Here is an 11,392-nt window from a genome sequence, read left to right on the forward strand (position 1 = left end):
ACTACACAGAAAAAGTCAGTTGGGGGCAGCAGTCTCCACAGCCTGAAGAAAAGGTCTTGCTTAAACCCCAAAACTGCAAGAGAAAGGTACAATATTAACTACACGTTGAAAGGATCAACCCACATCAGCATATTTCAGCCAGTGTGAGCTAAGAGCTAGTTCAGCTTCATGCCAAAACAAACCTGAAGGGGAGAAAGCACATGAAAACCAAAAATTAACTCGTGCTCGTTTGTTAGTTTTCTGACATAGTATACAGCAACGCATTGCTTCTAATTATTTTGGCTTAAACAAGCAGTCAAAATTACTTATGATAGTGTAGGTCACTGCATACTGCAAGCACCTCAGGCAACCCTGGAGACACTCCTACCTGCCCAAGGTTCCTCCAGCCTGGGTGTAGTACTTGTTATAATCCAAGCGTAGCAGCAGTTGCGCTAAGTCAGAGTTTATCTGGTGGTTGCGAACACTAGAGAGAATCTTGAAGAGAAGCGATGACTGACGGCTGAATCCCTGCAAAGCAGAAGAAGTCAGTTCTGGGCACTCACGAGAAAGCAAGAACGCCTTTCATCTCCATCCTGTCTAAACCATCCTTTAACTGCCTGAAGAAAAGAATCCCTGCAAGAGAAGTGGTGCTTGTGGTCCAGTATAAGGTAAGCTTCCAGCCACAAGAATTATTAGGTGTTGGGTATCCCAAAGGAGGGGCAGAGGCGCAGGCCGACAGCCACCTCCTTTCTGTTCCAGTAGGGCAATTTCTGCACATCTGTCCACATTCCTCCTCTCTGTGCACACAACATTTTCAACTTGAGAACAGTTAATTGAAATCATTGCAAGCACTCTTAATAGAAGCTCTCAGCTTAAACTCGCTCCTGTTCTACAGCTGTTAAAGCCGAGATGACTGCTGAGGCAAATATTTGCATAGGAGAACAGGTCCACATAAACATAGATTCACCTTCACCAAGATACTGAGTTGTGCAGCTCCCCGTTCATCCAATGGGCCCAGATTCTGGCTGACCAGAGAACAGAAACTGTGACAAAGATCCAGAATTTCGTTTAAGCAGTGGAAAACCTGCATGAGATTAAAAAGTACAAGTTAGTACTTTAAAGAGAGTTCAAACCCAGAGAAAGCTGTTCTTGAAAAGTTGCAGCATTCATAATCAAGATATTGCTGGTAACATCTTCCTTAATGACCAAAAAGCAAGGTAAAACAGCTGTAGCATTTTTGTAAGGCTTTCTATGGAAAAAGAAGTGTTACGCTGCATCTTCCTCCTTTGCCCCCAACCTTTTGCAGCTGTTGCTGGGGAAACAGAGCCCTCTGGAGAGGCGCAGAGGTTGAACACTGGTTCCCCATCAACCGGCCATGCCTGCAGCTTTGGGATGGAGAAGGGAGAGGAACAACAGCGAGAGCTGCGGTTCCAGGCCTTGGGGTCCCTGTTCACAAAACCTGGCATTTCTTTTGTATCTTTGGCCAAGGTAACCTGTGTTCAGGAGCGTTGCACAAGCCCTAACGCCTCCCAGACAAAACTACAGGAACGCTTAAAAGTTCCAGGATGGAAAACTGGTGGTGTGCCACCTTTACGCTATGGCCTCATAGACCATGAACCGGACAGACCTGCGGTATCGCTGCTTGCTTGATGCCAGCCTTCTTTGGGAATGGTTTTTGTGAGGCTGCGTGTTTAATAGAAACACTGGCAACACAGTAACATATTTTTTACTGAAACAACAATAAAAAACACCCTTAAGTCCACTCGGGAACATCTCAACTATTTTTAGCCTCTAAAGTATAAGTAAGAGAGGGAGTTTTTCCTAATCTTATGCATTTCAGAATGAGTCCCTCAGGAACAGAGTTCCCAGCACTATGCTAATTAGTATTTCTTTAATAATTGCCTGTGAGAAAAATATAGCGACAAAATTTAAGTTAATAAGGTTAACTGAACATTGGAATAATTTGATTTAAAATTGCCAGGAATGCACCATCCACACTCTCCAACTACAAGTTAGGTTATCTTAATTCAGTTGTACGTGCTAGTTTACACCTGCTTCATTCCCAGCACTGTCATCTGTGCTGTGCAGGAGATTATCACTGCTCTGTTTTAAAAGAGACTTTTGTTGTATCTGTTCAGAAAGGTGTGTTTCTTAGGACACATCTGTCCAAAGAATTTGTAGATTAAAAAAAGAAAACAAGATCTACTTACAGGTTTCAGGAGGATGAAAGACTGAGCCAACAGATTACTCAAGAAGTGATCGTGAGCCAATCGTATGCTTTCAAAGTCTCGCGTGGCGTTTATCTGCTGCAGGAGCTGTGAGAACTGCGATTCCAGGACATCCACCTGACGGATACGTAAAGAAGGGCCATGAGCATCCTGAGGAGTGGGAGAACTTCAGGCCAGCCAGAAGGTTTGCGTAAGAAACTCACTTTCCTTATTGCTACTCTTACCTTACAGGGCGAGGATCCCCTTCTGTCTCCTGAATGAGGGGTTATACACAACAGTAGTGCATAAAGGGAGTGGGGCGATTTTTGATGCCTAAGTGTTATCTAAGTAGTAAAGGAAATGATCACTTTCTTTAAGATTTACTATTGAAAAAGTATATAGCTAGTATGTAAACAAAGGTATTTGATTGTAGTAATCTCTGGATTTTACTGTCTGGAATCTCGGGGCAAAGGCTGTGCTGCAGAAGCTCAGCCAGGTTACCCTGGAGGATCCAAAAAGTCAGGCCCTCTCAGCTCAGCTGTTAACAAAATGAAATCTAATTCTCACAAGATCAGGCTACTGGTAACTGGTGTTTACATTTGAAAGTGGTCAGAATACGGCTTCTTTCAATTCCTGAAAAAACCCAAAACAAAACCCTAAAGCAACAACTTGTCACTTAAAACTGGAGTTCACTGGGCAAGGGAAGGAGTCAGGATGGTGTCTTAATGGTGCTGCTCCAGAGAGGACCGTGGCTTCTCACAAATGCTTAGGAGCTCTACAGAGCCAAAACTCCTGCATTTCCAGTCGCACTCTCTGATTCACAAGTCCAAAACCTTTATAATTGTACCACCAAGGCTGGGAAGTTCTAGAGTTGTTCCAAAGGAAACCCTAATCTCCTTCAGGTCCAGATTCTTATCTGAACCCTGAAAGACAGGACTTCAGTGCTCCCCCATGAATTTCTGCCAGTTCCTGATTAACTGATACAGTTTACCTTTCTCTGTAATCCTGACCTGCAGATAATACTGAAGATTGTCCACAAGGAAAGCCATGTGATCCCTCAGACGCCACTTGATAGCATCGGTCCTGTTCGATTTCAGGTGTTTGCGTTGCATCTGGAGAGCCCAGCAGTGCTGAAGCTCAGCCTGGACTCGTCGCACACTCAGGAGATATTTGAACACAACGTTGTACCTACAGTCAAAAAACACACAACATTTTGAGGTGAGAACCTTCCATGGGTGCAGGTGCTGGAGAACACAGCCATGCAAGGCTGGAAAAAGAGGCGGTGGCTGCCTGCCCACAGAGAGAGCAGGTCAGGTCATGATCTCAGAGCAACAGGTTTCTGCTTGGATACTGACCTAAAGAATACAGAGCTGGTTTGTAATAAGGAGGGAAAGGTGAACAGTGTTTTGTCAAAATAGCACTGTTTGTAAAATAGCTTATTGCGGGTCTCACAGTCATTACAACAAGCACCCTCAATATGAATAAGTGGAGAGGGTCATTTTAAGGTTCAAGAAGCAAGCTCAAGTGTGATAGCTCTACCTTCCTCCCCAGAGAGGGGGAAAAAGACCCAGACATTAGTGAGAGCCTGAGAGCAGGGAACCTGTAGATGGCTGTACACAGACCATACCTACTACTTACTTCTCCAGAACAGCAGGAGTGAAGAGAATGTGCAGTGGCCACTGAACTTTGTAAGAAAGGCCCAGAGCTGCCCATCCAGATGCAGGGGCTTCACGTGGAGACAACTCCCGGGAAGGCCCTTCGCGAGCCTGAGAAGGATCTGAAAACAAATGAGGTGGTGAATTAACCCATTTTCTCAGTCGAGACAACCATGGCAAGGAAGAAAAGGGGAAAGAACAGAATAAGAAGAGCCAAAGCAGGCTAGGCCATCCCATAGGGAACAGTTAGTATTTAGCTTTAGAGAAGGGTAAGTAATAGGACTTGAAAACAAGGTCATCACCTCCCCTCTTAACTCACTACTGAAAATGCAAGCAGATACCTTTATGGTCCTTTCCATGATACTCAATGGTTAAGTGAAGCAGAGGAAGAAGGTTGTCATCATCTAACAGTACCTTGTGAGCAGACTGCTGAAATGCAACGTTGACATCTGACGAGGAGAGAGCACAGGTATCAGCACCAGATGATTCAGGTAGTGCTGATTTTGCACCCATTGGTTATTTATGCTCAGCCATAAAGGACAACACTGACGTGCTATTTCTACTCTTTTTGTTTAATTCTAGTTTCAAACATGGAGAGAAACCTGCCATCTGAGATGCTACTTTCACCCACTCTGTGAGACACTCCAATTCAGAAGTAATGTTGCTCCAAAATTAACGACATCACGCGGGTGGTAAGATAGAGCTCTTCTGTACCAGGCACGGCTAACCGCTGTCCTGCTGCACTGCAGCGAGGACAGTTTGGTACGTGACTAACCAACACTCACCGTGTTCTGTTACAGCCGTAGGTGGTGTTTTTAACATGTGCTGTGCAGTGTCAATGAAGGCCTGAAACAGCTCACCTCTTCCCAAAAGGTAAAAGTCTTTTATAATCTGTGGAGATATGTTTATTTTATAGATATATATAAGCACATATAAAAAACGGAGCAGAAATTTTAATCCTAACTGATAGCATCCATTTTTATTATTGCTTGGACAACCTCTGCCATTTCAAAACACACAACTACAGAGCTATGGATTTCATTCAGTGCCCAAAAGATCTATGCTGCCTTTGCTTCAAGATGCAAACCACAAAACCACATACACATACCCCTCTAACTCTGTCTCTGACCAAGTTCTATCACTCTGTGCTCATTCGTGAGACCTGGAAAATGAAATTTACCTAAAATAAGCAGTGCAGAATCTAAGACAGTAAAGTATTTAATAGGAAAGAGCCATAAAAAAAGAAAGAAAGAAAGAAAGAGACTGTTCTAGCACAAACAAGCTAGCAGTTGTGTTACCTTCAGTTGTCCTAGTAAATCTGATTCCTCCACCATCAGTTTCCAAAGATGCTAGTGAGAAAACAAAAAACACAACAAATCTCCCCTCAGATTTATCTAAGCACATGCAGGGGGAACAGTAGCTGTCTTAAAGTACTTGTGATGCGTTCAGAAAAGCACGTGTATAAAATGCTATATAGAGCACAAGAGAACACACTAAAAAGCCTGTGTAGGCAGCCCATTAGGGCTCTCCCAGTCATTCATGTGACTGAAGAGCTCCTCAGCTGCGCAGTGGTGGCCCCTCCCGGGATCCTCACCTCAGCAACGGTGCTCCGGATCCAGTCAACCACTGACTCAAAGTCCACCAAACTGAAGAGCGAAAAAAGTCGATGTAGCTCTGCTGCAAAAGTGTCTTCCTGGTTTTTTAGGATGGAGCCTGCACAGCAATGAGAAGTGTGTTTTGGATTATAAAAAGGAATACCATTTAGTCATAGATTCACAAAATCATTTAGGTTGGAAAAGACCTGTAAGATCATTGTGTCCAACCATTAACCCAGCGCTGCCAAGGCCCCCACTAAACCATGTCCTGAAGTGCCACATTTCCCCATCTTTTAAATACCTCCACCACTGCCCTGGGCAGCCCCTTCCAGTCCCCGAGAACCCTTTGGGGAAGAAATTTCCCCTCAGATCCAACCTCACCCTCCTCTGGCACAACTTGAGGCCATTTCCTCTCGTCCCATCGCTTGTTCCTGAGGAGCAGAGACGGACCCCGCTCGCCACCCCCTCCTTTCAGAAGCTGCAGAGGGGATGAACCCCCAGCTCCCTCAGCCGCTCCTCAGAGGATCCCTCCAGTGGATCCCACCTGGCCCCATGGCACTGCGTGTGTCTGCGTGGTGCGCAAGTTGCTCACCACTTCCCCCTGGATTATGGGGCCTTCATTCTGCTCCCCGTCCCTGTCCTCCAGCTCAGGGGGCTGGGAACCCAGAGCACTGTTCTCAGTATTAAAGACTGAGGCAAAGAAGGCATTAAGCGCATCAGCCCCCTCCTCATCCTTTGTCACTGCTAATGTATTTATAGAAACATTTGTATTGTCTCTCACAGCTAGATTTATAGTAGCTAGATTAAGTTCTAGTTGGGCTTTGGCCCTTCTAATTTTCTCCCTGCATACGCAGATGACCTCTTTGTAGTCTCAAGTGGCCTGCCACTTCTCCCAGAGCTCATAAACTCTCTTTTTTCCTGGAGTTCCAGCCAAATCTCTCTGTTCAACAGCCATTCTTCTTCCCCACCGGCTCGTCTTTAGGCACATGCAGACAGCCTGCTCCTGCACCTTGAAATCTCCTTCCTGGTGAGTGTCCAGCCTTCCTGGGCTCCTCTGCCCTCCAGAACTGCCTCCTGAGGGACTCCTGGAGCCCTCCCAAGGGCACCCTCTGAGAGGTGCAGACCTCTTCCAGCACAGTGGGGCAGAAGCGCTGTCCAGGCAGCACAGTCTCGGGTCTGGCGAGGACTGTGAAGCTGATGGACGTGTTCCTGTGTCACTGCTCTGGTGATCCTGCTCTGGCAGAGGGGCTAGACTGGGGGACCTTTTGAGGTCCCTTCCAACTCCTGACATTCTGTGATGGTGTGAGGGGGCCCCAAAGCACGGGTACCAAGGTACAAGATTACTATTGCAAGAACAGTTACGGTATAGACACTTGACATGGCAGAGCTGTGCTATCAGTAAAAACCCCAAGTATTTTCTATGTAAATGACTGCTGCTAACAGCCCTTTTCCTTTTCAGCATTTTGGAAGATACTTGTCAGTCACTCATAACTGAGCAAAGGCCACAGGAAAGATGTTCCTTACCTTTTCTGGTCAGGTTAACATTTTGATTCTCAAACATCTGTACAGATTCTCCCACAAAGAGGATCTTCTCAGCAACCCGCACAGGAATGTATGAAGGCAACATTTCCACTCGCAGAGAAAACTGTTTTAGAGATGGAGCTAACATGTTCTCCTCCTCAATCAAGCGCTGTCAGAGACCCCAGGGAAAAGAAATCAAACAAAAAAAGTGTGAGAAAACCAGACAGACAGAAAAGGTGTTTTGAAGGGGGATGTATGTGTAGAGAGGAGAATCCAAGTACATTGGAACTAAGCAGAAAGGCAGCAAACCTGACTTGCATCATTTAAGTGAGGCTGCAAACTTCTTTATGCCTCTGGTACGCCAGCAGCTCTCCCTAGAAAGGTGCTGCTTTCATCGGAGAGGGGAGCAGAAGTGGGAAAAGGAGAAGCTAAACCTTTGTGGAATCGCTGCAAATCAGCAGAAGGAATTTCTGTTGCATTACATTAGGGTTTTTTGCACCCATAACAACGTTAATTAGCATTACCAAAAAATAATCCTCCCCTACACCCGTTCTTAGACTTTTTAACACTGCTAGCACACTTGTGGTACAGTATGTAAATGCCTCTGCTAGTGAGCAAGTAGGTTAAAGATCGGAAGGCTTGCTAGCAGAAATTAGGCAGTTTTCTCGGTTCCTGCGAAAGGTGTTAATACAGTAAGTTATTAACTTTTTAATGAATGTATTCATAATAAAGAACTCTGGGTACAAAGGCAAGATTTTCTTTCAGAGAAGCAATACTGATTATTTAATTTGGTTTTGTTATTGGAGAATTAGGTTCATTAGTCCAAAAACTGCCACGCTAACAATTTGTTGAGAACGCTTCTACAGAGAGGCCATTCATAGGGCTTTCTGCCGCAGGACTATCCAGCTGTGCCAATGTCTCTGTCCTTTGTGCCTAGCTGCAACCTCCTACTCTATTCTGTGGATCTGCCATCCTAACAGGTCTCAATACATGTCCAGTCTAGCATAGCTTGCACTGAAGCAGAAGACAATACATTTCTTCTTTAGCTCCCTGTGGACTGAAGGATGCCAAGCTGTGACCTGCAGTCTTACCAGGTCCTGCAGTTCTCGTAGCTGTTTTCCTGTGAGTCCCCCAATTCCTAGGTCGTCGTCATCTTCTTCAGGTTGACTAGGGACATTCCCGGAAGAAGGGCCCTGTTTGATGAAGAACTCTTCATGCTGGTCTAGTAGCAATCCATGCAGCATCCAGGCAGACAGCTGCTTATACATGACTCCATGACACACAGCAAGAATCCTGAGCTCGACAGAAACAGACAGAGGGGCCCTTGCACGCAGTAATCAAAACCGCATTGTACATCAGAGTCCAGTTAGTCAGCCAGGCAGTACGGCAAGTGCTAAATGGCTAATGTGTAATTTCATATTTTGTTTTTTAAACAGAGGAAGGTGGACTGATCACTTGCCAAACTGAACTAACATATCCTCTGAATTTGTGGCTTCTCCGTGGAGATTTGCTAGTATACCAGAAGTTTAAGTAAGTTTGCAGTGGCTTCCCAGTCCTGCTGTTTCAGCATGAACACAAATTATCTTTTAAGCAGTATTTCCTCCCAAGAATGTACAAACCAGCAACACTCACCCAGACATATTTACCCTTTGAAGGATCATAAAACAGTAACAGGTCTACCATATGCAAAACAGTTCATGTATACCTCAAAAGAAGAAGAAACATAGGGTCTGAACTTTCCTCAGCCCTAGGTCCAAAGCAGAGAGAAAGCCTTGATTCCTGCCATAAGCCTGCTTTAAATAAATAGTGGGGACTGTGACAGTTTTCCCTGCACGCCACTCTTACTTTTATATCAGACAAGCCTGTTTTGTGTGTACTGTTTTCACAGGTAAGATAAACACTGACACGAACTCTGGTTACTTGCAGAAGAATGAAATTCTAGCTTTACTGTGCTTACATACTTTTCAAGAGCACTGCGAACAGGAGGCAACCCCCCACAGCTGTGTTTGTGGACCGTCTCCAATATCTGACATCCATGAATCTGCAGAGAGAAAACATGGTTAGACTAGGTCTGTCACTTGGATCTGTACTGACCTTTTCAGGCATTTAAACTCTACACTTCCGGCTAACAAGAAAATGCCCTAAAAAGCTGCACAAGTCTTACAGAAAGATGTAACATACTTCATTTAGTGAAGAAAGAGCCCTTTTATGTGTGGCTGTACACCCAAACTTCTCTCAAAAATTCCCCTTAACAAAAAGTAACCATCTCTGGATTCTGAAACCATTAGCTTCTGCCTTTTTTTTTTCAGGTGACAGTGGGAGAAAACAGACTTAGAAAAGAAGAAATTCCAACCACCAGCATCGTGTACTATGAAAGGTACTGTGATTATAAAATGCAAGTCATCAAAGATTATATTGATAAAGTAAAATCCAGTGTAAATGGGTTTGCAAAATAGTTATTCAATACTTATAGCAGTACCAGGAATGGGGCACCCCTTACTGAGAACACATTCTTTCCTGGTATTAACAGTCTGGGAAGAGGGCAGAAAGAACTTTATCAGCTAATGAGAAAACTTGTTAAGAGAAACTAGCTATGATTTTACTGTACCTTCTGAGTCTTGATCTGTTCCACCATGACCATCACAGAGGGGAAGAGTAACTGAAACTGCAGAACAAGGAGCAAAATACTAAATTAGGTTGCTGTGCAATAGAGGGAGAAAAACTATACTTGAGTAAGTATGGGCAGCATCTGATTACAGTAATTTAGTGAAACTATGATCTGGCTTTCCCCATGAATTAGAAACATGACATGAAAATCTCTAGGAAGAACGTCCTCCCTCCTCTGAACCAAGATCCATCAAGTTACTATATTTCAGCAGCAGTTCAGGCTAAACACAGGCAGTGAGGAATATGTGAGGGTCAAGGTGGAGGACCTAAGCTTTGTGTCGAAGTGCAAGGCATCCTCTGAGTATGATTAAGGGACTACAAATGTCAAGGCGTTAAAAAGAAATGGCATGACGTGACAGACTAACCCTTATTTATCCCACACAGACTCATTAGACTCAAGGAGTGATAAGAGTAACCAGAGAGCACTACCTGTTTATTAACCTGACATACCTGGTCCAAGGAATAATTAACATGCGAGATGGAAAGATGTGGGTCAGCCAGAAACTGTAAGAAAAATAAAGCAATTAATGAAAATTAAGGTATGGCACACTGGCTCTTTTCTCCAAACCTTCATATTTTTGGGCTGTGCCCCATTTTAGGCACCACAGGATGGTGACAGTACCCAAGATATGACAGCTGCTAATCTAGCGGAGATTAATCAAAACTGTTACAATTGAAAACAGCCACTGTGGTCTGAAACAGCATTGGGCAGATGGGGCCCTTACTGAACTGAAGGTAGGGGGGACTTAATACTTACTAGAATGAAGTAATTTACAATGGTACCTCACAGGCGTAACTTGGAAAACATCCCTGATGTGGAAAGGTAAATACCTTGTTTCCTCTTTAGCTGTTGCTACTTAGCACATTAGCTGCACAAATTACAGCTTTCCACACCTGTCAGCAGCAGGACAGCCTTGTTCCACATCTCCCTCCTTTACCTCTTGTTCTAGGTCAAGTAGTGCCTGTCGATACGGCTGCAGCACTGAATCAAGACCTGTGCAGAAGGCTCGCAAATAAATGCCATGTAATCCACTCTGATTTTGCTGAGATGGATGATCCTGAAACCGACAATAAAATCTACATCAGCTCTCCAATGCAGGTCTAAAGAATAATGCAGTTTCTGTGCAGTGTTACAGCAGCAGCCAGTGGCCCAAGCATGTTGAAATGCATCAGAAAGTGCCCAGAAAAAAACAACACCACCACCACAAAAAACCCAAACAAAAACCAGAAAAACCCCAACAAAACCCAGAAGTTTGTCACAAGTTACTTGAGCAGCGTTTAATTTAGCTCTTCTGTGGACAAATGCAAGTGCTGGGGAGCACTGGTAACTTCAGTGCTCCTGGTGCTTGTGCACGCCGCTTGGATGGCAAAGCTCCTCACGACCGTGAGGACGCACTGCAGCGCAGGGGTGAGCGCCCTGCAGCTGACGGACGCCGGCCGGTCCGCTCTGACCGGACACTTACACCGTGCTGCCCCTGGACCCAGACTTTACACCGGGCCCATCTTCCGCTGTACGGCGCCCTCTCTTGCTGGCACCGCACAGAACACCGGGGGCCCTGCTCGGGGAGCGCGGGCACGGCTGCGGGACGCCCTGCCCCGGGCGGCTCGGCTCGGCCTGGCCGGCATCACCTGCTGCTGGACGTGTCCCGTGTACTGCTCCACGAACTCGGCGAAGCGGATATAGTCGGTGCCGAGGCGGCAGAGCCGGTTCAGGACGCTGGTCTCGCTGGGGTGCAGGAACGGCAGTTCCTGGGACACCTGAGGGGAG

General features: G+C 45.4%; 2 protein-coding genes across 2 annotated transcripts; both read right to left on the reverse strand.

The window, feature by feature from the left end:
* Positions 1–43: 43 nt before the first annotated feature.
* On the reverse strand, positions 44–11,379 carry TUBGCP4 (tubulin, gamma complex associated protein 4). Its single transcript, XM_010182419.1, has 17 exons — positions 11,254–11,379; positions 10,563–10,682; positions 10,075–10,128; positions 9,566–9,622; positions 8,919–8,998; positions 8,049–8,250; positions 6,961–7,126; positions 5,436–5,554; positions 5,140–5,190; positions 4,627–4,732; positions 4,183–4,290; positions 3,825–3,963; positions 3,197–3,374; positions 2,190–2,324; positions 947–1,063; positions 368–507; positions 44–73 (listed from the first exon to the last, which is right to left on the reverse strand). Exons 4-17 carry the CDS (start codon positions 9,596–9,598, stop codon positions 61–63), a joined length of 1,587 nt encoding a protein of 528 aa, XP_010180721.1. The 5' UTR covers positions 9,599–9,622; positions 10,075–10,128; positions 10,563–10,682; positions 11,254–11,379; the 3' UTR covers positions 44–60.
* Positions 9,822–11,388, reverse strand: LOC104539008 (gamma-tubulin complex component 4-like; the record flags this gene model as incomplete). Its single annotated transcript, XM_010182421.1, has 3 exons — positions 9,822–10,128; positions 10,563–10,682; positions 11,254–11,388. Coding segments are annotated over 3 exons (399 nt in total), but the record flags the coding sequence as incomplete, so codon positions are not given.
* Positions 11,389–11,392: the final 4 nt, after the last annotated feature.

This window comes from Mesitornis unicolor, unplaced genomic scaffold (assembly GCF_000695765.1).
Source record: "Mesitornis unicolor isolate BGI_N332 unplaced genomic scaffold, ASM69576v1 scaffold20114, whole genome shotgun sequence".
In the NCBI taxonomy this organism is placed as follows: Eukaryota; Metazoa; Chordata; class Aves; order Mesitornithiformes; family Mesitornithidae; genus Mesitornis; species Mesitornis unicolor.

Bases quoted from the DNA above. Each gene is read 5' to 3' on its own strand.
- TUBGCP4 (XM_010182419.1), bottom strand. From the start codon at position 9,598: ATGGTCATGGTGGAACAGATCAAGACTCAGAAG. The intron at 3,964-4,182 runs GTATCTGCTTGC...ATTTGTTTTCAG, and splicing joins TCATGGAAAGGACCATAAAG to ATCCTTCTCAGGCTCGCGAA. The intron at 2,325-3,196 runs GTCAGGATTACA...CGTATCCGTCAG, and splicing joins ATCTTCAGTATTATCTGCAG to GTGGATGTCCTGGAATCGCA.